The following is a 27,386-nucleotide window of genomic DNA, read 5'->3' on the forward strand; positions in this document are numbered from 1 at the left end:
AAGCACTTGGTGGATACCTAAAAGAAGACATCTTACAGTAAACCTATTGTTCCTTCTTTTGATAAAGGCAGAATGCATTCTTGCCTTATCATGGAAGTGATAGCATTATAAAAGCCCATCAATTCAAGGCTATCTCACAGAGGTCATGCTGCAGACTGCAATTTAAGTCCAGGCAGGAAGGATAAACTGTTCCCAAGGGTAGAGCATGTTGTATTACATACACAACACAAGAATGATTCATAAGCCTTAAGAGGTTAGGAAGGATATCAGAAGCATGTATATTAACTGGCAGATATTCTCAGATATGAGGGTAAAGAACACTTTTTTTTTAAACAAATACAATGATAAGGAAATGGAAAAGTAAGATGTTACAAAATTAATTCCAAGACAACAATTCAATCTAGATGACCTTAGTATAAGGAAAAATCTAGTAAATGCTCTGTCAAAATCAGTGTCACATATCCTCTGACAATATCTATTCCAGGCTAAAATAGAGTAGTAAAAACTATCACCATAAAATAAACTTCTGTCAATGATAGTGCTTATTTATCTGTAATAAAATCTCCTGCAAAAAAGATCTCAGAATTTAACACAGAGCCCTTTCAGCACAAAAAACATTCCAAAACACACAGTCACTATGGATAATCTCAAAAATACTCTTCCCAGTAAAGAGTACTTAATACTAAAAATTACAGAAAAAAAAATCGTAGACAACTCACATGAAACTTAATAAAAGCTACTTGTGTGCAGTATGAATTAGGTCGAGTTCACTTTTATAAAATAATAATACTGAAAATTGTTTTGAAATTCAACTTTAATCCTAAAACATTCTATGCATGTGTACACACATGTGCAGAAAACAAATGCATATAGGAAATTATTTGTTCTTTACAAATAAAAGCTCAGGGAATTGTCCATACAGCATAGTTTGGATGAGAGTTTCAGCTGGTGCAAACTCACGCTTTGCCCATTATAAACGAAGTTATCTTAGTTCACATCAGGTGAGAATCTGGAATTTTTTTTTTAATGCATTTGTATTGACACATTTTGTTTTTTCAAACCCAACAACTGTTAGTGAGGTGCTGTGAGCTAGAGCATGAAGTGCAACCTGTCCCTGTTTAAAGTTACAGGCATTTGTTTACAAATGTCTGGGTTTAGCTGCTGTGCAGAGTTTGAGAAGTTACCTTTCGGACCGAAGCCAAACGATTCATCATTAGAGACTCTTCTCTATCATCATCATCATCCAAGTCCAACATGGGCATACTGAAGCTATCCATAATACTGCAGCACCTGGAATTCTCATCCCTGGGATCAAAAGGATCCACAATGATTGGCTCAGTCCCTTTGATTTCACAGCGGCAGAAAGGGCAGCCTTGGCCATCTGATTCCTACAGTAAGACAAAAACGTAGATAAATTAAAAAAAAAAAAAGAAACAAAACCAGCAATAATTTTAAAAGTAGAACTTATACCTTTTACACAGAAACATCCTCAAGCAGTCTCTAAAAGCTTGTAAAGAAGGACTGGAGTAAACAGGAAACAGATTAACAAATATTTAACTACAGTAAATCTTAAAATGACTGCACATTTAAAGCTTTCTCTCTTCAATAGACTAAGCTTCACTTAAAAATGACTAATCAAAATGTAACTATTATCTCCACAAAGCACTAAATCAGTCTTAATATTACAGGTCAGGAAGTAACATGTTTTCTTTCAGGCATACATTTTGCTATTTCTTCAAGAGAAAGAAGGTGAGGTGTGTAGACAGAGATAATGCATTTTATTATATACCTTTTATATTAACCATAAAGTATTTCTTATTCATTTAATGTTAGGAAATGCAGGCAAGCTTTATGGCATGCAGCTCTTCTTGGAAAAAAACATATTCAGTCCATCACAGCTGCAGCATTGCCAGTATTCAGAGCATCTAAAGCTATAAACAGTTTTCTTCACATTTAGATAAAAAATCAGAACTTAACTACATTTTCAATAAATTATATAAAACATGCAATTATTTTCACATATTATCAGAAAAAAGAACTACTTGAATTTTAATTTTAAAGCAGTATGTGTTCAATAATTTTCAAGCAGCCATATTCAATTCCTTTTACTTATCTCAGAACTGTATTTTTTCTCATAAAAAATAAACAAAAAGCCTTGAGATCCAGATTATTAATGAGCAAAAATCAGAGAAATCTTTCAAGGACTTATAGAAATATTTCCATCAAGAAGCAAAACATAGATTTGAATTAAAAAAAAAAAAAACAAACAAAAAAAACCACCCACCACCAAACAAATAAAACCACAAACAAAACCACACCCAGGAGAACCATGAATCTTTGAAAGTTCAAGATAATTCAAAGAGAAATCAGAAATCACATGGTGTTGTATTTGCAATCAGGAAGACAGACAGCTAAAGAGATATGAACACCAAAATTTAATTCTAAAAAACCTACTTATACTGAAATATAACCAAGCAAGCACTGGCTTTTGATTTCTCAGATGCAAAAACAACATTAACTTTTTTCTAGCATTATTTTTATCTTGACACTTGGCAGTCTTACTAAACTGACAAATGATTTTACAGTCTTTGGATGAGCTATATCACAAGGTCAGATAAGTGTAAATTATTGTCTCCTGACATCACTTGCAGGATTAGCACTGGATTTTGATTTTGTATGGAAAGACACATCTACTCTACTTTCAGCACCATAAGTACACTAACTAGTCAACTTCAGTGCCTCAGAAAACATCTTCAAATTATATAGTCCTACTGAAGTAGTCACAGGCACGTGAACAGATGTCCTCCCTCACTCTACATAACTCCTTAGAGCTTCATTTTCTAAAAAAAAAACCCTTATCAATGAGGCACAGAGCTTTTAGTTTTCAAGGCTTCCTTGTACCTGTGTTCTGCACTAGCAGTTTCCATCCTTTCTTTGGAAAAGCCTTAGTAATCAAACACATTATCAGACTCATATTCAGCAGTATGACTGTATACATGAGATGTCTATATTAATACATACACCTGCCCATGCCCTCAGAAAGGTTATTTAGAACCTTATTATTAACCTTACAATACAGTCTATATGCCCATATGCTTTTAGAAAACATACACTTTTCAGACAATAGATTTCTGTGGTATAAAATGACATTTTACTTCTGTTGTGTAATGCATAAAGGAAACAAGTAAACCAAGTCTTATTTGAGAGACTGAGCCCCATAGAGGTGAACAGGTCAATCATCCTTAGTATTCTATGCAGATCAGATGCTGCTTACTCAGTTTTTTTCTGGTCAGTGAAAACATCTGTATTACATCTCTTGAGGGATGCTTAACGAGCCATTATGCTGCCAATTAACCCACCAGAAGCTCACAACAGCTGATGCTGTTACAGTGTAATACCTCTTCATTGCCTCACTAATTATACAAAAGTTGAATTTGTAATGAAGTCTGAAATGTACCTGACCAATTACAGCTGGTAGCTATGTTCTGATGAAACCTGGTGCATTCAAACATGTCAGTCTTCTGGGCCTAAAATGCCTTGCCATTGTCTTCCTGAATTCCTGTTCCATAGCCAAGTACTGGGGACCTCAGCTTCTCAAGTCTCCAGAAGCAGAGCACATCACTGCCCTAAGACTGCAACATGCTCCCACCACACCACCCAACAATTAGAAACACAACAACTACAGTCCTTCTGCTTAGCCCTGTCAGCTCAGCCAAAAAACAAATGAACAAGCAAACAAAACCAACAAAACTACACACCTCGGAATTTTTCAGAGTTTTTTAAGTCAGTGATTTATGTGGCCAGACCTCTAAGTCTGTCATTCAGAATGAAACCTGAAAGAACAGAGAAAGGGTACTCCTGAAATGAGAAACATTGTTCCAGCTCAGCAGCTGCTTAGTAGTGAAATAAATATCCTTTTGTGGTTATGCCTCTAATGGAATTTCCTATGAATTTCTGACCTATGGCCAATTTGAAAGATTTGTGTTTGGAACATCAAACTCAAATTTCACCAAGAACACAAAATTGGAAACTGAGAGTACTTCATTTTCAAGAAACCTTTATTGTTAATGGAAGAAAAACTCAAATTATACTTCTGATATATTGTGTTGGTTTGCCACTGAGGCTTTCTTAATTAGGTAGAAAATGTCCTAATTAGAAAAGGAAAATTATAGTACTTGAAGACATGCCACAAATGTAAGAGTGAAAACACATTGATGGAGGATGAACTAATTTAAAAACAGGTCCAAAATGGACTAGACTCAAGGATTCTTTTTACTCTTCTCACTACATTTGTAAGCAAAGACTGATTATTAAGTGTGGAACAAAGTCCTCTCTGAGAAGTGGATGAACCTTACTTGTCCCCATAAAATATAGATACGAAAGAAGGGGCAGGGATGAATGCACACTGTAAAGAGGAATGACCTCAGCTTTAGACATTGTTTTTTAGGTCAACTGCCCTGAACTAAGGGTGCCCATTCTCCCTTTTCCCACAGACTGGTGGATCCATGAACAAGATGGACAAAACCTACCAACCTGGGTCACCAGGAAATCTCAGTTTTTTTGGATGTTCTATAAATGACTTTGAGAGAAGGGAGTTTCCCCTCCATTCAATCTCTTAGTCCAACAACCATCTAAAGCCATCTAGGTGTTTCAGTGCTTTGCATGCTACTAATGTGAAACACAGGCATCCTAAAAGCTTAATTTTCCACAGGTCAATTCATGACCTCCACTACTGAGTGGATCCTTCTCTCACCAAAGACATCCCTTCTCCTTATAAAATGCTGTCTAGTCAGTTATCCATTCCCAGACTGAATTGGCACCAAATACCCAGCTTCTACTGTCTGAGTAGGTGCTGGACTCAGGAAATAGTTTCCACTCAGCAGCAGTCAGCAAATGGCCTTGGCAAGACTATGAGTCCAGACTGCAAAGACTCCTGGAGCTTTATTTTTCACAGAGTTCTGGTTTGAAAAATGAGGACGTTTATCATTTTAAATATATACATCCTTGCACATGGAAAAGTAAACATATACCACATTGTAAACACAAAGGTAACAGAAATCCATTCCCTCCCCACCAACTAAACTGTGACAGTACCTGCCAGGCTGTAAGACAAGAAGTGCACATAAGGTGTCCACAAGGCTCTATCTTCACGTCCTTGTCATTCTCTGCACAGATTTTACACAGCTGAAAAGTGGAACCCATTTCACAGTACAATTCATACTGCTCCTGTAATAAAAGAAAGTCAAACAATTATTTCTTTCCAATGATTTGTTCACAAAGAATATACTTCTCCAAATGCCCTGTTTTCCAATCTGCTTTACTAATTAATCAAGGAAGCTCTTGCTACTGCTCTGTCTAAAAGCCACACTAAGGTTACTGAAACAGCTTACATTTTTGCTTCTTCCAAACTGTGATATACTACAATACATACCAAAATGTGTTAAAAATATCTGTGCCTATTAGATTTTGTACAGACTTGTTATATGTGGCTGCTATGCAAGGCACAAATCCTACTTTTCTTTGGTTGCAGATAAAAGGAAGGAAATGAACATATTAAGTGAAACATTAAGTGAAGAAAGGGAACAAAACTGGGATTTTAATTTCTAGGTATGAATTTAGGGGTAAGAAGATTATTGGATTGAAAATGGACAAGCAAGAGGGCTTTTTTACCTACAGGAAAGATGTTGTATAGCAGTTTGTTAAAGTACACAATCCTTGTAAAGGAAGTATGGAAAGAACACTCTGCAGGATAACTTGGCAACGTCATGCACAGATTATTCAGTACTTCACATCCTTACGAGACTGACAGGAAGGTAGAACACCACCATTAGAAGGAATAAATAATAGACAAAACTCAAGTCCAGGACAGTGTTCTAGAAATAGTTATTGTTGGGTAACTGACAGTTAAATGCATTTGGATTGAAATAAGCTTTTTTAACCTTGAAAAACCAAATTTTGAAAGCCTAAAGTAAGTACAATCCAGATCATGGGAAAATAAGCAGCTACTGCTAAGTGAAGTGAGGGGACATGAGGCTAAGAAAAAGACAAAACAAAAGAGAGAGCTTGTATCTGCAGCTGTAGTCAGTGTACTAAAGATGCTTATGGTGGAGCTCTAGCAAGGAATCCATCTGCAGCAATCTAGCCCTGCAGCCACCTTCATACCATCTCTTCATCATTCAGGGAGGTATACTGACAACTTTAAACCTCTTCAGTTATATATTATTTAAGGCAGACTCACATAATTCAGACTCTTTTGAATTACCATCAGAATTAGCTAATAATGTCCTCATAAATACATGTGCAGAAATAACTTGATTCATTCAGTGGATTCAAAATAAAATATGATTGGCTTGTGAAGAACAAGGTAGTCGATAACTATGTACTGCTTCTTATTTCTTGGAGAAAAACTGAAGATATGGGCTGAAGCATTACTCTGCACTCCACAAATACCTGGTAAATCTCCATTACTCTTTCATTATTATCTTAAGACTGGAAGGAAAAGATGGATGTCCGAGAAGTGGAAGTATTCAGGTCGTCTCCAGGCAATTGTTTTTAGGAATTCTCTTACTTACAAAACAGATATATTTGTAACGCTATTTCTGATATTATCAGTAAAGAATAGCAAAGAATCATATATAATAGTAAAGAATACTTATTTTCTAAAATACTTCTGGAGTGGAATTCACATAGAGCACCCAGAAGTACAGAAGATTCAGCAGGTCATCCAGTTTGATTTGAAGAAACAGAAGACCATCTGGAACAGCAGCGCTTGTATCAAGGCTTTCTTTGAACATATCCCCAAGTCTTCCAGATGTTTTCATCAGGAAAAATGTTCTACACAGCATTCCTTAACCTTCTAGTGTTAATTTCAGCACCGTTTTTAATCAAGTATTTGTCTTGGGGCGTTACTTCCTACTACTTGACTATCAAATATCTGCAGAATTAATCACATCATCACTTAACAAGACTATAAACACAACTACATATTCTAATTTTCTGTGCAATTCTTTGCAAAGTGACTCTGTTGAGGCATTTACTTACTTACGCTGTTTTCCCTGATCTCTCTTTCAATTTGCACCATAGACAAAGAAGAAAGGAGATAACTGGATACCCTGGAACTGGTATTTTTGTGATGTATGAACTTTTCCTCCTGGACTTGCTAACCAACTATATCATTCCTATTCAGGCTTCAAAACTATTATTTGATCCTCATTTTGTTTCTGTATTCCCCTTTGTTATTAGCAAGGAAAAAACAAGCTACATAAATCTGTTACATAAATATCAGAAAAACCTTTAGTAGCTATTTGAAACACTTCTCACTTGGAAAAGGCTCACAATAAACAAAACATTCCAAGACATGCCATCTGCATCACCATGCACTCTACAGTTTAAAGGATTATTATCCTGTTCCTCCCCTAAGCCCTTCTATCAACAGCACATTTTCTCTCTGATGAACTTATTACTCACATTTTAATAAAAGCTTATTATTACTGCTAGATGAGATACTAAGGGAAGTGAAGATTACAAAGTAACTCAAAACTCTGCCAACATACCTGTGTGACTTTTATGTGATCGTGTGGTGTGGGCTCACATAATCCTGTCAAATCAGGATTATAACTTCGTCCATCAGGGAACAGATAGCTGCGTCACAAGAAGATTGTTATAAATATGCACATTTCTTTAGCTTTATTAGCTAAATCATACTTACAAAATTTCAAGGGGGCAGAATAAGTTACAGTAGGCATTAACTAAAATAAATCATCTTTCCATAGCCATCTATTTTATCTTTTGAGTGCAACTGAACTGCTACATGTTCATTTTGACACATGCTCAAGCATATTTATAAAAGCAGAGGAAAGATTTTGACATCACTTGGATAGCTACCACTAGCATGCATCTGAGCTTTGATTAGCAGATAACCTTCTAGAGGTAGCCCAAAAGAGTATTATTTCAGATCCATGTTTCACAGTGAACTCATCCTTCCTAGTGGTTTCCCACTGGGAACATCATGCTCAGGACTCTTTAGACTCTTTCAAGTAAAGCTGCAGAAAAGAAGGTAACACATTGTGTGTATCTGTATTTTGATATATATATAATATTATATATTTTACAATAATATATATGTACATATCTCTGTATATTATGACAAGAATCTACACTGAGAACTTCTGATGCACACTGGACATTAGGCAAGAACCACTGGGAACATTTCAATTGTGTGGGAAATTAACAACAGGTTAAATGATATTACAGCAACCCTAAGATGTTCTGTATTCAGGTTTATTTTACCTATAACTCAGAAAAGGTCATATATTTTTAAGTCACATTATGAAAAAGTTATAAGGTACAAAAACATCACTCAGCATAAAATATTCTCAGATCCAGCTTTTGTTTGCTTAGTTTTTGTCAGAGAGAAACACTACCAATATAAGTGTGTTTTTATTACAGGTATGAAGTCATCACACCTGAAAAAAAATACTAGACTGTGTAGGACTGAGAAAAATTACAAGACTGCAAAAGATTTATCAATCTTTTTTTTTCTTTTGGGGATTGATCAATTGCCTTTCCTTTTTCTTTCACATTATATATATTTATATTGGCTATACCAAAACATGTATTCCAGTGAAAAGATTCTGACACCAAATATTTTTCTGTTACTTCAGCCAACCTAGCAAAAATGTACTACTTCTCCCTACAAACTTACATTCCCTAATAATTATAAATCTTTTCAGTAAACTATTAGAATGTGGAAAATGTTCTGGCTGCACAATATATAAAAAAGCAATTACATAGCTTTCAAATAATTGTCCACATTTGGACACATGAGTAACTGGAAGTAGTAACTGTTCAATAAGCTTTAAGTGCATTTGGGACTCTTGGGGGGCTGTGGGGGGAAGGAGGGATCAATGCAACAGCTGTCTCATTTTAATTTCTCAAGGAATTTATTTGCTACAAGATATGACTTTGGTTAACTTTCAGTAACCCTGGTTAATGGAACTAACTAGAAACAAACATTTTTTAAATGAATTAAATAAATGGTCCTTAAACTCTGAAAGAACGCTAAGCACCATATGCAGTTTCTCTGTTTTAAACATCTTTAACTACCCATATAAGCATATAGGGAACAAGCAGATGAGGATTTCACAGCCATGGTAGCTGTAAGAATTGGTACTTACAATCCTTCCCGGCTGCCATCGATCAAAGCTTGAAACAGAGGCTTATTGTGAGGTATGGTCTGCAGGATGTTCCCATCTCCAGTCACATAGCCAATGGCCCACTGGCCTAGGCGAGTGCAACTCAGTCTGAAAATGTAGCTTGATAAAAACAGGATGAATGAAAAGTCAGTGTGATTCAGAGTTCAGCAAAAGAAGTGAAGAGAGCCATTGTGGCCTCTGGTTCAGACACTGAATTAGGTCCCTGAACATTTAGGTAAGCTTCCCAATTCTGCCATGTTCTTTGTAGAATTTTAAATAAAATTGTCTCTTCTACACTGTCAGCTTCTCATGGGCAGAAATAAAATAAGAGTAGCTGCCTACCCCCTGCTTTTCATCTGCTTCTCTTTTAGTTCTCAGAGTGAAAGCTGCACATTCACCCTGAGCAGTTTCACTCAGACATGTCCATAAACCTCTTCAAGAGGACTATATGATATGATCCAGTCTCCACAGCTACAACAGACACCTTTTATGCATGTGCAGGCCCATCACCTGAACAAGTGGATGGAAAAATGTAAAGCCTCTTTAAGTGCAACAGAAACAGGAAAGATGAATGATAAAACCTACTCTACTAGAAAAAGGTATTTTCTTGTGAGCCTGTGTAGGTGAACAAAAGAAATACTACTTCTGTTTCAGAAAAATCAAATATTAACTACACAATTGGACTTAGATTTGAATATTTCTCTGTGTTACAGGTGATAGCTGAAAGTATACATAATGTAGACGGAGAGCACACACAATCAGAAAATAAGGAAGATTACAAGCAACAGGATTGGGCATGTATAGAGCTTCATGCTAAAAATTCTACTCCCTTTCATGTCAGACACCATTTCACATGCAAAAACCTCCCTGAGAAAAGCATCTCACAGTGAAAGACCACAAACTCAATTCTGTACTATAGAGCAGCTTTTCTTAATTACACATCAATATTTTATTTCATTCCAAACTAATTTGAGAAATCTAAGCCTCTCTGAAGTTTGTCAGAGCTCTTACAACCTTCAGTAGGGCCCGCATAACACTGAAGTACTAACTATTAATCTGAACAGAATCTTGTAATCTGCAGGATGTTTTAGTCAGATCAAAGAAGAAATTTCACTTCATATCCCCTCTTTCCCATTCCAGCATTTCACCTAAGCAACTCAGAAAGTATGCAGTATGATATGCAATAGAAAGCAACCTTAAAACTGTCTATTTACAAGGAACATAAAAGCTACATGGGCTAATTTTTCTATCACAGCATCAGGATCAATAACAGAGAAAATACTAAATGTATCAAATGCTTTCAAAACCAACCTATTGGACTTATGTAGTAGTGTCCATGAGTATCAAGCTAAAAATCAGCAGTTTTCTCTTAGAATCACAGGATTTTTGTACGCATGGACTTGACTACTAGGGTAACTTAAGATACAGTATACTATTTGCTGAAAATTGAAAGAAACCAAGTACAGAATGTGGGTATAATTGTTGGTAGACTTCATTAACGAGTTTCAAAGCAATGCACTTTAACTATGTCCTTCTGCAGAAGCTTCAACAAGGAGAATTAGGGAAAGGCTTCATAATTGTAAGATAAAACTTGCAAAATAAATGATAAGTAATATAGGATTAAATCCATTATTGATTTTATTTTTCTGCCAAGTGAAGAAAAAAACCCCAGGACAACAGTGACATAGTGGTAAAAGCTCAGTTTAACTAATTTACTATGCACAGCACCACATCAAAAGTATTTAAAAACTCTACATGTCATGATCTTGAATCTGACTGATTGCTTTTCTAGGGGAAGAGTTTATGATATAGAATGATACAGGCAAAGGAAAAAGAAAGATATGAAACACAAAAGGAACACAAAAGCACAGATTAAATTTATAGCTTGAATGTTACCATGAAAGATGTTAAGATGATTTTTGCTTTACTATTAAGCAAAAATTCAATGTCAATTTTGAAAATCAAATTATATTTTGAAATATGCTTTTCAAGAATGCATTGCTGGTTTTACCTGATTCAGAAGAAGAAAGAAAAAGCAATTTATTTTCAATTTATTTCTGTTTATTTTTACATATTTAAACTTCAGTGTGCTAATACGATATTTTTTTGCTTTGCTTCTTCAGTGCGCCCGTGGGTGTTAAATAAAATGCAAAAATATGCAAAATAGAAGGATGAACCCAGCATAATTATGTAGGGTCTGAGACAGCAAGTTTATTTGGAAAACAATATGCAGTGAAACCTCTCACCTCCCAGGTTTAGTGCTGTATTTCTGCAGCCTTGCTTTCACTTCATCGTACGTCAGGAATGCCATATATCCAGGATGTGTCACAGCTAAGAAGTTCCAATTCCTTAAGATTGAGCCCCATGGCTACAAAGAGAAGACAAACAAGTAAAGGGACTAAGCCAGGTAGTTCTGTATTTCTAATAAAACTCAAGTCTGTGAGTCAGAAACACCTGAAGTGTTTTAGCTTCAGCTGAAAAATACACACTTTTGCTTTGGGTCTGAATGGTACAAAGGACTGTCCTATATACCCAACTTTGCTACAAGTGCTCCTTCAAAAGAATTATTCCAAGAACACCAAGCACAACTTTTTGGATAGAGATTTTGAAGACCCTGAATTTAAGAGACCTTCTATTCATAGATACATAAAATATTAAACATCATCTTGAGTTAGAACCTGGAAAGTATGACTCCATGATGGTTTAATAAAAACACAATTAAGCCTGAAACATCTTGAAGCACTTTGATAGTTAATGATAAGTAAAATGAATCTAAATAAAGCTAAAAAATTAATCATAATAAAGCTGCTAATTTGAGCTGTCATTCCTTTTTTATTCTCTACTTCTTGATTTCTTCAGTCACCATAATGGCATTAAAGCCAGAAAACAAAACAAATACTGATACTTCACCTGAATATTTGCTAACCTGAATGCAAAAGCTTCAGAAAACTCAGTGAAACATGCCTGATATGCTATCACTTCAAAGAATATGGAATAGTCCATTACTGTAAATGCAAAATGATTTTTTAAAGTAGTGGATTAATACAGATATATAAATGTCCATTGCCAGCATTTGGGAAGTCAATAAACTGACTCTGAATGGTTTGCAGATTTTAAATCTATTTCTCAGAAGATCAAGGCAGGTGAAGTTAAGTGACACAAGACAAGAGGCTTGTGTTATTATGTGCCCTGCAAATTCCCTTTAAAAGAACTTCTAAGGGCTAATCAGGCAGAGATGAAATGCTCTCATGAAATGAGTGTGACGTGCTTGAGCAGATTATCCTAACAGTTCTGCTTGAGAGTGTTACATTTCCCAGGCAAACCCTTGCCACTACCTAAACACAGATGAATACCTGTTTATTTCAAAATTACTACCTCATCAAGTTGTACACATGGAATAGAAGACAGGTTTCAGCACAGAGGCCATAAGAAACCTGAAGTGTTTAAATTTCTCCAAAAGCAAGGAGGTAAAAAAAATAATTCCAGTCCTAGATTCAACATTGCATCCTGCCAGCTCCTTTAACAAATTCAACAAGGCCAAGTGCAAGGTCCTGCACAGGGATTGGGCAATCCCAAGCACAAGTGCAGGCTGAGTGGAGAATGGATTGAGAGCAGCCCTGATGAGCAGGACTTGGCTGAGCTGCTGGATGAGAGGCTGGGCACAACCCAGCAAGGTGCACTCCCAGCTCAGAAAGCCAGGGCCGTCCTGGGCTGCACCCAAAGCAGTGTGGCCAGCAGGGCAAGGGAGGGGATTCTCCATCTCCTCAACTCTCATGAGACCCCCCCATCCTCAAACAACTTCATCCAGCTCTTTGCCCTCAGCTCAGGAAGGACATGGACCTGCTGGAGCAAGTCCAGAGGAGGGACTGCAGGATGATCAGGTGGATGGAGCACCTTACCTATAAAGACAGGCTGAGAGAGTTGGGACTAGTAAGCCTGGAGAAGAGAAGGCTCTGGGGAAACCTGGAGCAGCATCCCAGTACCTAAAGGGGTCTACAGGAGAGCTGGAGAGGGACTTTACAAGGCTTGGAGTGATAGGACAAGGGGGAATGGTTTTGAACTGAAAGCCTATAGGTTTAGACTGGATATTGGGAAGAAATTCTTCAGTCTAAGTGTAATGAAGGCACTGCAACAGGTTGCCCAGGGAAGCTGATCCAGAACATTTCAGCTAGAGAAGCTCTGAGCAACCTGGTCTAGTGGAAGTGCATCCTTACCCATGGCAGGGGGGTTGGAATGGGATAATCTTTAAGGGTCTCTTCCAACCCAAACCATTCAAAGGCAAGACTCCATAGCTTGCCTTATGAGCAGAGTCATACCAGAGCAGAAGTGCTAAATGGGACAAGATTTGCTCCCTTTCTCTTCAGTGGAAGTGTTTTCACACCAAAGGACATGTTATAGTAACAGATTGAAGTTCCTCAGAGCAGGAGCTGTTCTGCTGTGCTAAGCTTCTCTCTGGTCAGGGAACACAGCACTTAAAGCTGTGCATACATACAATGGAGAGGCAGGGGGAGCAACTTCACTTTCACAGGATCTCCATATAGCTGAGTTGTGCTTTCTTCTGTGAATAAACACCATTACAAATACAGCTTTTCTGTAACATAACCCACAGTTGGCAAAACAGTATTTTGATTACTTAATTGGGATTTTCTCTCAGTGGGTGTATGCACACATAGTTACAGAAGCTGTTTAAAAACTAGAGAAGTAAAATGTAACCTCCTGGGAGTTCTCAGACCAAGTTCAGTGCAAGTTCAGTTGAAGAGTTACACAGCTTTTGCACCTAATCTCTTTGGCAAGACATATCTCTCTGCTTCTTTGCTGAATTAAAAGTTAACCCTTACCAGTCATCTCTCTTTACATGTATCAATACTGCTGATCCCCTTCTTCTAGCACAAGGCACAGAAATGAATCAAACCAGCAGTGGCCTCACAAAGAAAGTAAGTGACCAATATTTGTGGTTCAGTTAAAAAGAGATTACTGGCACCATTAATATTTGCAACTGTGACAATGTTTTGACTCAGAATGGAGAAGAGATAATGAAAATCAAAACTATATATACTAAAATCATTAATCGCCTCCTGCCAGATTTTACTATTAACTTCATAATGGCACCCTTTCCCATAACAGCAAAACTAGGACATCTAAGCAACAATTAGCACAGGGCAATGTGGAAAACAGAACAAACATCAACCCAGGGTTTGATGCAAAGTTGATATTTTGAACATATCTCCATCTGGCTAAAGAATAATCATATATGCTTGTAGGTTGGAAAAAGACCTTAAAGATCATCGAGTCCAACTGTTAACCCAGCACTGCCAAGTATCCCACTAAATCATGTCCCCAAATGCTTGATAATCCTTTCAGTGAAGACACTTTTCCTAATATCCAATCTAAACCTTCCTTAGTGCAACTTGTGGTTCTGTACTAGTTTACCACTGTTCACGGTAAAGAAAATAAATTATCAAATAAATGTCTGTATATCTCAATCATTTCTATATAAAAAAGAAATATGCAAAGTGATAAATTTCAGAAACAGCACACCTAATATGCATGCAAACCACTACAGTCTTCTATATTAACTAAAATACCTGAAGTATATTCTGTAGAAGAGACATGAGGTTAAAATAGACACATATCATACATAAAAAGCTTATTTCAGATAAATAGTAATACAATTAATGCTATTCCCAGATATAGTTCCTTGTTGTAAATAAGCATTAATAGTAAAAATATTGTTCATAAAAAAAACCCAGTTAGGCCTACATTTAGCCTAAAAGAAAGTAATATGTAACTGTCCTTATGAGTTTGCAGAAACATATATGCAGAATATATATGTATATATAAACATATATATATATATATAAACATATATGTAGAATATATATGTAGGTACAAATGCACAACAAAAAACACAACTAAAACTCTGATTATCAGGAGGTCTACATTTCTAGGAATGTATTTAAAAATAGTGAAAAATAAGTAAGTAGCAAACAGCTATTGTAATAACACTAGATGTATGCAGAAATGAAGCAGGTGTTGCTGGATGCTTTCAGTTTTTCAGATGTGTGTGTTGCTGCCTCTAACACCTCTGAAGGACTAGAAGAAATGCACAATTTATTTGTAAACCGCACTGGTTTAGTTCTTTCAGTTTTTTTTTTTTTTAAATCTGCTTCCTTGCCTCAGGGCACTAAGCTTCTGAAATTCACACAATTATCTATAATTTTCAAATCTTACCTGAAATAATCTAGTGAAGATATCAAATTCAAAAATTGAAATGTAGTCATTGCAGGTCAAGTCAATAGTAGATTTAAGAGCCATTGCTTCCAAACCAGAGCTAATCTGATGAACTTCATGAAGGCACTGCCTGAACACCTTCCATGGCACTATAGTTCTGTTAAATAGGTAGAAAGAATAAATTCAATGAAATAACATATTTAAGACTTGATACCTAATTTAGTCATCAAAACTGAACTTTTAAAGGAGCGAACTGTAACATTAATTTGGTTTCTCTACAGAAGAAAAAACCGCCTACAAATTAAGTTTTCTGAAAGCAGCCTAAGCAAATACACGAATGGCTTACCTTCCTTTAAACACAGCTGAATGTCATTTATTTCAAATGATAAATATTCAAGCTTCTTTAGGAGTACCACAAAAAGAATGGTGCAGAAACCAAAATACCCTACCAAGCAGGTGTTGCAAACAATCTCATATCCTTTCAGAGATAATGTAAAGGACCTATTCTATGCTTGTAAAAGAAATCCTTTCTTCACAGCCTCCCTTACCAGAATGATAAGCATCAATTTAATATCTACAATTATGTGATTTTTGCTATAGCTAAAGCTCTTGAGCAGTGGTCAAGTAACATGATGGCAATCAAGCAGATACCACTAAGAGTGGTCCAAGCCTTGTCATAAACCATGACAGTTACATTAACTTTAATAGACAGGAAATTAGAATTATCCTTCCTAACACAGAAAGCCATGTTCTGTCAGATTCAGTTTCTATTTGCACAGTTGAAGATAATGCAGGTTAGGTATTTTACCAGCCAAGTACTTGTATTTGGAAACTGTCATGAGGTTGATCACTTTAATGTGCTCTATCTTATCACTCTCAATAACAGCAATTCTTCATGTGTCATTAGGGTCAAATCAAAATTTTGCCAAGCCTTAACAACTCTTAAAAATGTTCTGCCACACATTGAGATCAGATTATATGATATTTTAAAAACATTTTCATTAACCAAAATATAATCAATGCATAATTATTCAGGACAAGATCTCACACATTGACAGTAATATTTTGTTAATAACTGCTAAATCAACAAAAGACACAGGCCTCACAAACTCAGTAATATTTCCTGTAATTTTTATTAGTTCAAACTGCCTTAGTTTTTCTAAGTATTTTCTCATGCAGAAATATAAATTATTTAGTATGATGGGGAGAAACCAACTGCATTATGTTTGTCCTGTGTAACAAATACTATGCAGTTATCCTAAATTAAAACAAGAAGTAATTTTAAGTATAACTAAACATACAGTCCTGTATTTCTATTGCATAAGATATTCACTGCATTTCTAAGTGCAAAGAAATCCATTTGTTACATGCAGGCTTGTATTGAGAAAGTCATAAATGACAAAATGAGAAGTTTAATAGATCTCAGCAGATACTTTCATCTGTATATGAAAAACAGGAAACCACAAAGAGCTGAAGAGAGATACCACATCAGATGCCATTTATGAAAGAACGCTGATCAAATTTTCATTAGGGTAAAGGGAGAATAAAACATTGCATTAAATTCAGACCAAAAAAATAGAAAAGTCAGTGCTTTTGTGGTGATAAAGTTGTCTTAGATCAAGCATCTACTGCTTATTTAGCTCCTGTAACCCATGGCTCCAAAATGTTTTCTGATGCTCTTTATATGGTTACAGCACTGGGATCACGCTGAAATGGGGTTAGAAAAGTTTCAGAGTTGGCTGTGGGTTTTGTGAGCTTTTTGTTTGATTGTAATTTGTAAGGGTTTTCTTTGCAGGGAGGTATTAATTTTATTGCTTTGAGTTTTTTTAAAGGTTAAGACAATAACCCTAAAACAAAAAAACAGTACAGCATTTATCAGATATGATCACAGCCGTACTACACCTTAACAACTGGTTTTTCATGCCTTGCATAAGACAGTTTCCTAGATGCAATTAATAAGTAGGATCTTTGGCTATCTATTCACCAACACCTTGCACCCCTAAAACTCCACCAGCAATACAGAAAACAAGAGGCTTCAGGAGAGTATCTTTCTAGGGCTCTGTTGGCTAGTACTTTGGCTAAGACAGAAACCAGATGCTGGAAAATGAGTGATTAGCTAATGAAATAACATCTAAAGTTATTTTTTGGGATTTCTCCAAGAACAAGTGCTTGGAATAGTGGTGGCCCAAATTTAAAATACACTAAATTCAGCAAGTCTTTTTTTCTCTGCAGTTTTGTGGGATAGGTCTTTTATATTCTGCTTTCTTTAAATAAAGGTGTGAATTGGTTGTTGAAACCTGTTAATTCCTTTTTCTCAGCAGCTATTTTATAGAGTTATCATTCCTAAATACTTTGAAAGAGCACCAGGGATTATTTCTCCCCCAGTGTCTCTCTCCAGTTCACCCACACACATGCTGAGCTCTTTGAGACCTTGCAGACAGCACACACCCACTAAATGCAGGTGTTCCTGTCCTCCCCTCCTGCATCACTGAAACCCGGTGACCTTTCAGGCACCCTGAGAAACACATCCTCTGGCACAGATCTGGGAAGGGTCACAGGCATGGAAGGAGCTTTCAGAGATGGCTGGCAAGTTGAGTTTCTGTCTGAATTAACATTTCACTGGTCTTGCTCTCTTGTGTTTTAGGGGATATACAGCCTTAGAAGGCACCTGTTCATGACTGAGTCTAAAGAGTTATTTTAATTTGGGTTTTTTTTGGTTGGTGGCAGAGGCAGTGCAAGGGGAAAGAGAACAGGATCAAGGTTGAGATTGGGACTGTGCTAGTTAATAGCATGTTTAGATTGTTATTTAAATATATACATATGTTTACATGTATAAAATACCTGTCCTTATAGAAAGAAAAAAATAAAATCCTGTTTGCAATGAAAACCACTGCCTGCCACATTCAGCTCCTGAACCACAGAAGGAATCTCCTATAAATATTTTCAGGGATCTTTGTAGTATTTGTTGCATCATGTCCTAATGATACCTTGTGCTTGGGGCTGGCAGATATTCTCCACATGCCTCATGCTATTAGGCTGAACCTGTGGACACTTGTCTAGGAGATGAGTCAGTCAGCTCTGCTTCAGTCCATCAGAAAGATGTGATTTGACATCCTGCTAACATTAGTTGTGTACAGAATTAGGCTGAGGAAGTGCAGGTCTCAGTATTTCAGGTATTTAATTGTAGTTACATCAGCTGTCCCTTGTAGAAGAAGTGCCCAGGACTGACTCCAGCTGAGACAATATTCTGGGGAGTCTCTCGCAGGAGAGGATGGTACTAAACAGTGACTGTACTTCCCTCAAAGGTTTGATGCCCAAATTTTACAGCACTACTGCATATGCACACATTACAAACAGATATACCCAGAGCTTTGGTAACCATTTCTCTTTTTATAATACAATTTGAGGAAAAGAAAAATCAGACTAAATTACACACTGTTACCGTGCTCCACGTTAATTTATTGCAACCCTCTATCAGTTCAAAAATCTTCAGAGAGATAATTTTAGAAGGAAACAAAAATATGAAGAAAGCCACAGTGTACATGATGTAGAGCAGTAAAAGAACATAGAAGGACCTTTTCCAAGGAAATCCAAATCTCTACCTGCCAATCTTTTAGGAAACGATTTATACATAACATGTCCTTGTACTACCTTTCCTCATCATTAGAGTAGAAGCAAGCCCATGCCAATTCAAGGAAAGAAAAGAAAATATAACAAATGATCCTGAAAATTATTTCCTTAAGAGGCTTTCTGTGCATCTCTTAAACCAACTAAACTATCTGGATCTTGGTATTTACCCTGGGATTGTTTTCTTAAAGAGTCCTGTCAAAAACCATAAAATAAGCCATTTCTCCTTTCAAAAACACTACAAAAAGCCATTTCTCCACATGCCTCTCTAAATGACACTATTTCTCTCTCTTTCTTCTGCAATAGTGCATCTAGCAAATATATTTGAAAAAACAATGAATTCTAAAGTGTTCTAACTGAAACATAAGATTTAAAAACACTGTTATATAGGATGGTATCTATTTACTATTGTTGGCATACATCAAAGCAAAGTATGACTCTATAATCTCAAATACAGTGTTTTAAACACCACCCACACAACTTCCATATGCTTAAAGGAAAAGGATTAGTGTCTAGCATGTGATTTTCAAGCAATTTAGCAGAGGAATTTAGGTCCTCTCTTCACTCCTGCCCTGATCATGTGTACATGGGATTTTCTTAAACTCCCCAAATGTTAACAACATTTTTAAAAAGAAAAGACATTAAAATAAACCTGGAGATGAAGCATATCTTTCCCAAGCATGAAGAGTACAGCACTTGTGTAAACTGCAAAGATACAGCTATCCTGGAATGTCAAGTGACACTGCTTCCATTTGAACCAGAGCAGACCACAAGAATGTCTAGGGAGGTAAACACGTACCTGTATAACTTACACTTACAGTGAACATTTTTGTCTGCAAGCAACTCTCTCAAATGCTGCCAAAAAATGCACCATGAAAAGGCCATTACTGTTTCCAGAGCAATCTCAAAAATATTCAAGCAAATACTGACCCAGATAGAAACAACATTCTTTGTAAATCTGCAGTGAGCAATGTGGATTTTGACTTATCACCACTGAAAAGAGCATTTTCTTAAAACTGCTGCTTCAGTTTTAAGTGAGAGGCCATGTTTCCACTGCTTCTGAACTGCAAAGCAAATAATTGACACACAGAAGGCTTGAGAAGTTGAGTCCTAAGGGTAAAAAGGAATTCTGCCATATCATGCCAGTACAATTGCTAAATAGTGACATCATTCTTAACAAATACAGATGAATCTAATGAGAACAGAGAAGGTAAAAGAGAGAAAATCAGCCTTACGAAATGGAGAAAATATACCACCTAAAAATAGCCACTTCCAAAGCTGTGCAACTGGACATTGCTAGAGAGACAGCAAGTTCCTTAAGACATACAGGAACTCTGTATTCCCCAAGTGTCCCCAAAGGGATACACTTCTCTGTATTTTCAATTCTGATTTCTAACCACAAACCCAAAGCACACTCATGCTTTTGCACGTTCTTTGATAATTAAAATGTTGCCTCTTCTGCCTATCCATGGAGAATGTGTTCTGTCTCACAATCTCGTGTGCCAAGGATCAGAACTTTCTTTTATTTTTTCTACATGATATTTTACCTTACTCTTAGTTACCCAGGACAGCTGTGAAGACTGCTCTTTTCCATTTTCTAATCCTGTCTTGCAACTTTCTACTGACTTACACTTCTTTATAACATTACCTGTTGTCTTATTTAAACTTTTTCATCTTGGCATTTGTAAGAAAGAGGTCTAGAAAGATTCCTGTCTCCAGAGCACCCAGAGAAGAGTGCCTTTTGTTTCTAGCTCAAGTTTAAACAAGTTTATCAATGAGGCTGTGCTACTGTTCAGCCGTGGAAGGAAGGACAGTCCAAAAGCTCCGTTTCTGTTCCTCTCCTCCTCTTTAAAAGTTCCTGTTGCTAGAACACCTATCTTGACAGTGATGAAGGTGATGGCATTTGTATCACTGCCTCTTCTGCTTTCATCTCTGTCTTTGGCTTCCCTTTACACTTCAGTTCATACTCAGATTTGAAGCTCTTTGGGCCAGGACCAATTCTTCAGTCTGTATTTTTACACTGTTTAGGCAGTAATGGGGCTCTTGGGCACTATCAGCAGCAAGAACAAAAAATCAAGTAATAAATTAAGGGGGTTAACAAGGTGTGAAAACTTAGCTTATCTGAGGTCTCTTGATCTTGAAAACATTTAGCTGTCAGATAAGTTGTGCATTGTGGTCTGCCTGTTTTACTGCTTCTTCTGTGAACCCAAACCACTGAGGCTGTGTCTGCTCGATCCTGAGCCAAAAAGCACTGACCACAGCAGAACCACAGCTACTCAAAGTTTAGAATATCAATTTGAAATGCACTATTTAACTGCTATAGAGAAATCAATAGCCGCATTTTTTCATAAATTAAAAAAAAAAAAAACAAAACATGTCAGTGTTCATCTGGAAAAAAGTATAGGAACATTAAAGTAGTTATGTCTTTGATTCCAACAGTGAAAGAATTTCTGTTTCCTCAGCAGGGAAATCAATTTACCTGAAAACGATACCAAAAATGCTTTAACATTTTAAAAGTTCCATAATAAAGAATAAAAAGCTTAAAAGTTAAATAAATGGCAGAACTATGGAAAAAATTAAAATCTAAGAGTATTGACATTTTGCTGCTGATTCATTCTGCAACATGAAGACAGCCACAAATCACAAATTTGTGTAACAAATTTTAATAGCTATCAAGCCCTGCATGACTTCTGTAGTTTTCAAATTCAGAAGCTGAAAGATCTGTTAGGTCATCTTGCCTACTCTCCTCAGCTCAGGCTTGCTCCCTGTGGCATTTTGCATATTTCTACCCAGAAAAAAACCAACAAACAACTGTAGAAGATGTAAGGTGCTATTAAAACGAGTGAGAAATCAAGATAAATTCTCATCAAGCATTATGTAGTAATAAAATGTTGGTAATGAAGATGCTATCAGATTTTGTTTTATATGCATACTTACAACCCACTGGGGGGGTTACTGAAGTATCTGTAAACAGATATAACTACTGATTACATGCCTTACAATTTCACAGTTGCACTGAACATTACTGCTTAGCCATACATGTAACTAGCACTTGCTTCAGCACAACTATAATGGTGAACCAGGGGTGAAGATTCACTCCACTGAAACCACTTGCTCCAATCATTGTACTCCAGCAATCACTACAAATTCAAAAAAAATCACATCTTCTCAACTTCACCACTTTCCTGCTTTTGACATTATCAAGTTCTTTCTGCTATAGATAAAGCTTGTGCCGATTTATTTCTTAGTTGTCTTTCAGTCAGCTCCTTCTTATGCTTTGAGAGGCTCTCTTTTTCCACATAGCCTGTGAAAATGCCAGAGAAAACCTATTCCAGGTATTCAGCCTTTGGAATGTTCTTTCTCATTCCTGATTTTTGTTTTCAGAAAGCAAATCCAAACAGTCTATTCCCCATCTCCCTCATATCTTTTTTCAGTCAGCTTCCTTGACAAAATCCAAACACCAAAACAATCCTGGGCCTTCTATTCAATACTGCTGACCCCCTCACCTACCCCCTCATTTGGATACATGTTTTACTTCATCCTTGCAGAGAAATCAATACCTCCACTTTTTCCTTCTTCATTAGCTTCTCCTTCCACCCAGACAATCAAAATCTCATTATCTCCCACCTTGATTTATCAATCCTCCCTATACACTCCTAAACCCCACACTGTGTCTCCAGATTCCTTCCAAACATCCTAAAGCTTCCAAGGTCTCCTGTTTTTCTCTGAAATGTGCAATACTGGAAAAACCTCACAATTGTAAAGGCTCTGACTGTGTGCTCCTTTTACACTTTCTGCCTGTGTGAGGGCTGATGATTTCCATTATTGATATATCTGCTGCTCTCACAAAGCATTCTCTCCCAGATGAGCTTCTCCAGCTGCTGGCATTGTCTAGAAGTTTTTTAGGGGTGTACCATAAAAGTGAAAGCTGAGAAGGTACTCAAAGGCCAAGAATATGTGGTTATCTCAGCACTTTGCTCTGAGGGATCCATTCAAATTGCTTGCTGAGTTCTACACTCAGTGTACACACAGTGTACACACTGTACACTCAGTTCTACACACAGTGTTTTCAACAGAAATACAAAGAGCAGCTAGATGTATGATCCAAAGAGCCCAGCCATTTATTTTGCTCGTGAGTTTGAAGCCACACGAATTTACACTTGACTAGCTCTAAACACAAAAAGAAGGACAGCAGACTATGACACTTACTAGTAACAGGATAAATAAACTTAGTTGCAGCTGCACAGTTTTGCAGCAAGTGCTGACAGACAAACGTAACCAACAAAATTAAGAGTTCCCCATTCACTGGAAAAGAGCAGAAAAAAACAACAATCGTCCTTTTTTTTTCCTTTTTTTTTTTTTTAAAGTAAAGTACAAACTAAACTCATGAAAACTGTACATATTGTATTTCAGTCTTCAGCAAAGTGCAACATGTTCCTTTTTGTACTTTTACAGAAGTGTAGGTCACATTACAAAAACTGAAAGCCAAACAGTCAACTTAAAAATATAAATTACTATTGGTAAAATTAAAAATTAAAAAAAATTCAGAAAGAAATGAGTGCAAAAAGCTCATTTGATAAAAAAAGCATTGAATTCACTATATTTAGAAACAAGAAGGTTTTTATGATAATACTATGTTGAAAAAATAATTAATTAATCTAATACTTCAAATTCCCTCCTTCCAATGAGATCAAACTGCAATAGAAATATTTTTTGTACTACAGTTTACCATCAGAAGCCAAGACCCAGCACAACTTTTTATTTGTGCTCTGATCTTGAGCAGCATTAGTCAGTAACCCAAAGAAAGGGTTCAGAAACAAGTGAGGGGTCCAGGCTTGCCCTGTAAACAGAGCTTTGGCCAGGGAACACCCAATCAAGTTCCTCCCTGCACTGCCTAAGTAGACTTGGGGGTCAGAAAGTCCCAGGGGCCTACCTTTAGGTTAGAGAAAGGTATTCTGAGTCATTTGCAAAACCTTTATGCAGGCTTTGCTTTTAGGGAACTGATACCAGCATATTTGCAAACTAAAGTGTCACAACAGGTCCATTGTAAAGGATGTGGCTTGCAGATGTATCTGGCATATATTTCTAAAAGGATTAGAAAATAATTAATGTTTTAAAAGCTTCAGGCATTCTGTTTAACAGAGATTAAGCATAATGCCAAATAAACTCTTTTCTTATCTGTCTGTTTGACATATATGCTGTTACATGTTTTATAGTTACTTAAGCCCAGTTAGCTAAACCTGAGGTAATGGCAAGGCTGCCAAGCACAGATCTACTGCTCCTTGCTTAGAAGACAAGCATCAAAACCAGCTTCACTTTATTGGAGAGGAGCTGGGAACACCAGTAACTGTGCTTATTTACTTGGTCTGAAAGTAAAGCACCTGACCAGAAATAACTCAAAAAAAACTTCAGGCTACACTACAAAACCAAAGATACATATGTTCATCTGCATGTCACCAAACTGTCCTGATTCTTAGAAATTTTGGATGAATTGATGTTTTAAGTAAAAAGCCAACAAAACCCATGCATCCAGTCACCCTCCCTAAAAAAAACAACCAAACAAAAAAAACCAAAAACAAACAAACAAAAAAACCACCCTATCAATGCACACAGGGGAGAGCAGAGATGGTCAGAGGGTTTGTACTGAAGGTTCATATTTAAAGTTGCATTCTATACAGAAATTCAAATAAGCAGAAAAAAACCAAAACCTAGAAAAGGCATGGCAAGAGCTCTGGAGCCATGAAAGGTTTTAGAAATAAGAGGTCCAGGAGATAAGTGAGAAGACATTAAGTATGTGCAAGAAAAAGACAAGGGCAGAGCTGAGTTGCTCAGATGAAGCCATGCAGTTGAAAGATTATCCTTACCAGCCTTGTTCTCTTGTTCTCTAATAAAAACTTATTAATATGTCCCAGTATCCCACTGTCTGACACCTCAAACATCTACCTGTTGTGTCATCTCCCAATGGAAATTGGCAGGACTGGACCATTGGAAGGAAACTTGGAGGAAATCTCTTGAAACTCCCACACAGACAGCAGAAGTCAGTGGGGAATACTAAAGAGAATGGGGGAGCTGAGGGAACTGGCTCAGATGAAATGATAGAAAGAAACAGCAGCCTGCAGAGTAAATCCCAATGACAGAAATGCAATTTGCAATCAAGACATCTGCTAAAAGTCACTCAAGGACAGAGCCCAACAGGAAAAGAGAAGTACCACAAGGAAATTTAAATTCTGAGAGTTCCTAAGCAAAGGGGGGAAAAAGAGGAAGAAAAAATAGCGGTACTGAACAAACATGATCATTAGTCATTTTATCAGAGATCCTGTTTTTCTTTTCTTGACTGACATGTTTTTGAAAAGCCTTGTCTGATAGAGAGCTCTTCATGTCACTTAAGTTAATCCTTCAGAAAACTTTAGCTGAACTTTGGAAGTTATTTTGAAAATTATATTCACATTAAAATGGGTAACATGGAACATGGTTAAATTCCTTTTCTCTAACAAAACAGAGGACTGATACAGCAACTTCATCACACTCTGGCATTACTTACATGGGAAAGAAATCACCAGAAAACATCACCATGAACCCAGAAAGAGGAAAGCTGACAGTGAGTGTGTTTAGACTAACAAAAAAAAAACCATGGAAGTGAAACTTGCAAATTCACACTGAACAGAATTGATTTGCAAAAGTGCCAACCTACTATGCTGGTATTCTAAATAAAAAATTACTTACTTTAAAGAGCTGTTTATGCTCAGAAGATTCAACAGATTGTTGCTGAAGTTATTCTGCCTACATTGTGCAAGATACCAGAGCTGATACCATAATGACTGCTCTGTTATAATGAAAAATGCACCAACCTATTGCCTCTGGCATGTCTCTTATGGCACTGTTACACTTATAAACATTACACATGAGAAAGTGAACAAGCTGCACATCTTCTATTAGCTTATATGTGTATTATAAGTGATTTTTTTTCCCCAGAAACAAACCAAAAATCCCACATATGCCTACTTGTAAATTTTCACTACTGCATTTCCTGTATGGATTAAATCACATATCTACATTTCACACACTTCATTCCACCACATACTGTCATAGGTACAAAGGTAAAGAAACATACTGTCCATGAAACTTAAGACCAAGTTCCTAATTCAGATTTAGATTCCGTTTGTAGAATATATATATACATATTTAATATGAAAGGATGTTATTTGCCATATACTTCATGAAAGCAATATACTATCTTCACCCTATAATGGAACAAATAAACTTCTTGCAGTAAGACTGAATTTAAGCACCCTTAACAAAACTACCTTTGAGCAAATTACAGCATTGGGAAAAAAAACCACTAACAATAAACTCAGCAATTTCAGCCAATTTAAAGACCTAGATGAGAAATTATCTTCAGAACACCCACCAATCCTTATTTGGATTTGTGAAAAGTTCATTCATTTAATGCTTATGTTTAGAAAGAATTGAGGAGTTTACAAAAGTCACTTACTTATCTCCAAAGAATTTCCTCCAGAAATCTGCAGCGTCGGCTTTGGTGATGCGGAAGTTATCACCCTGGAATTGTCCATTTGGAAAAATAGCCTTGATTTCTGCTAACATGTGGCTGAAGATGAGAGACAGCTTTGTAAGGTTTCTCCTGCAGATATAATAGGGATAAAAATCACATCAAATCCTTTGAATTTAATAAATTTAATCAATCTTTCAGTATTTCACATATCTCATGTATTTGTATAACAATCACTCTGTGACACAAGAAAAACACTGAGCTTTCAACTGAAATCACAAAGAAATACAAATCAGTGGTTTGTGTTTCCATAGACTTCTGAGGACATATTTATCATAAGTCTCCATGAATATAAACTACTTTTTGCAAACAGAACACATTTGAGTTCTCAACTGCATATTCAGATACACTTCTTGTGCAATATGTTTGTGTGTTTTTATTTCATTTACCCATTGCAGAAGCAAGAATATATACTAATTAGACAGCTTATACATTTTAAAAGAGCCCCAACCAACAAAGAAAACCAAAAACCTACTCCACACTCAAAAATCTAAAATTATAGTTTTGTATGTGACAACAAACCTGCTTCATTCCAAGTCTCTAGAAATATAAACACGCCATAGAACTAGATTTACTCCTTTTTCCTATGATTTTTTTTCAGCGTTCTCTTAGTGTATCTACTTCTTGTTCTCCTTTCAAATACTCTCTAGTTAAAACTTACTTTCACTAGCATATTATAAACAAAAACCTAACTTGTTGTAAACAAACAAACAAAAAAAAGCAAGCTTTTTTGCTATTGTCTCATTTCCATACATTTTCCAGGCTTG

The 27,386-nt window shown here is 36.4% G+C and overlaps 1 protein-coding gene across 2 annotated transcripts in view; it reads right to left on the reverse strand.

The window, feature by feature from the left end:
* The window catches only part of CBLB (Cbl proto-oncogene B), a 130,023-nt gene that overhangs the window by 34,953 nt on the left and 67,684 nt on the right, over positions 1-27,386 (reverse strand). For both annotated transcript variants that reach the window (XM_059494087.1, XM_059494088.1), the window contains exons 4-10: positions 26,545-26,691; positions 15,426-15,582; positions 11,441-11,562; positions 9,177-9,314; positions 7,554-7,641; positions 5,095-5,226; positions 1,185-1,388 (exon numbers count right to left, since the gene is read on the reverse strand). In XM_059494087.1, the coding sequence (XP_059350070.1) occupies positions 1,185-1,388; positions 5,095-5,226; positions 7,554-7,641; positions 9,177-9,314; positions 11,441-11,562; positions 15,426-15,582; positions 26,545-26,691 (988 nt within the window). The remainder of the gene's footprint in view (positions 1-1,184; positions 1,389-5,094; positions 5,227-7,553; positions 7,642-9,176; positions 9,315-11,440; positions 11,563-15,425; positions 15,583-26,544; positions 26,692-27,386) is intronic.

Source organism: Ammospiza nelsoni, chromosome 2 (assembly GCF_027579445.1).
Source record: "Ammospiza nelsoni isolate bAmmNel1 chromosome 2, bAmmNel1.pri, whole genome shotgun sequence".
NCBI classification, from domain to species: Eukaryota; Metazoa; Chordata; class Aves; order Passeriformes; family Passerellidae; genus Ammospiza; species Ammospiza nelsoni.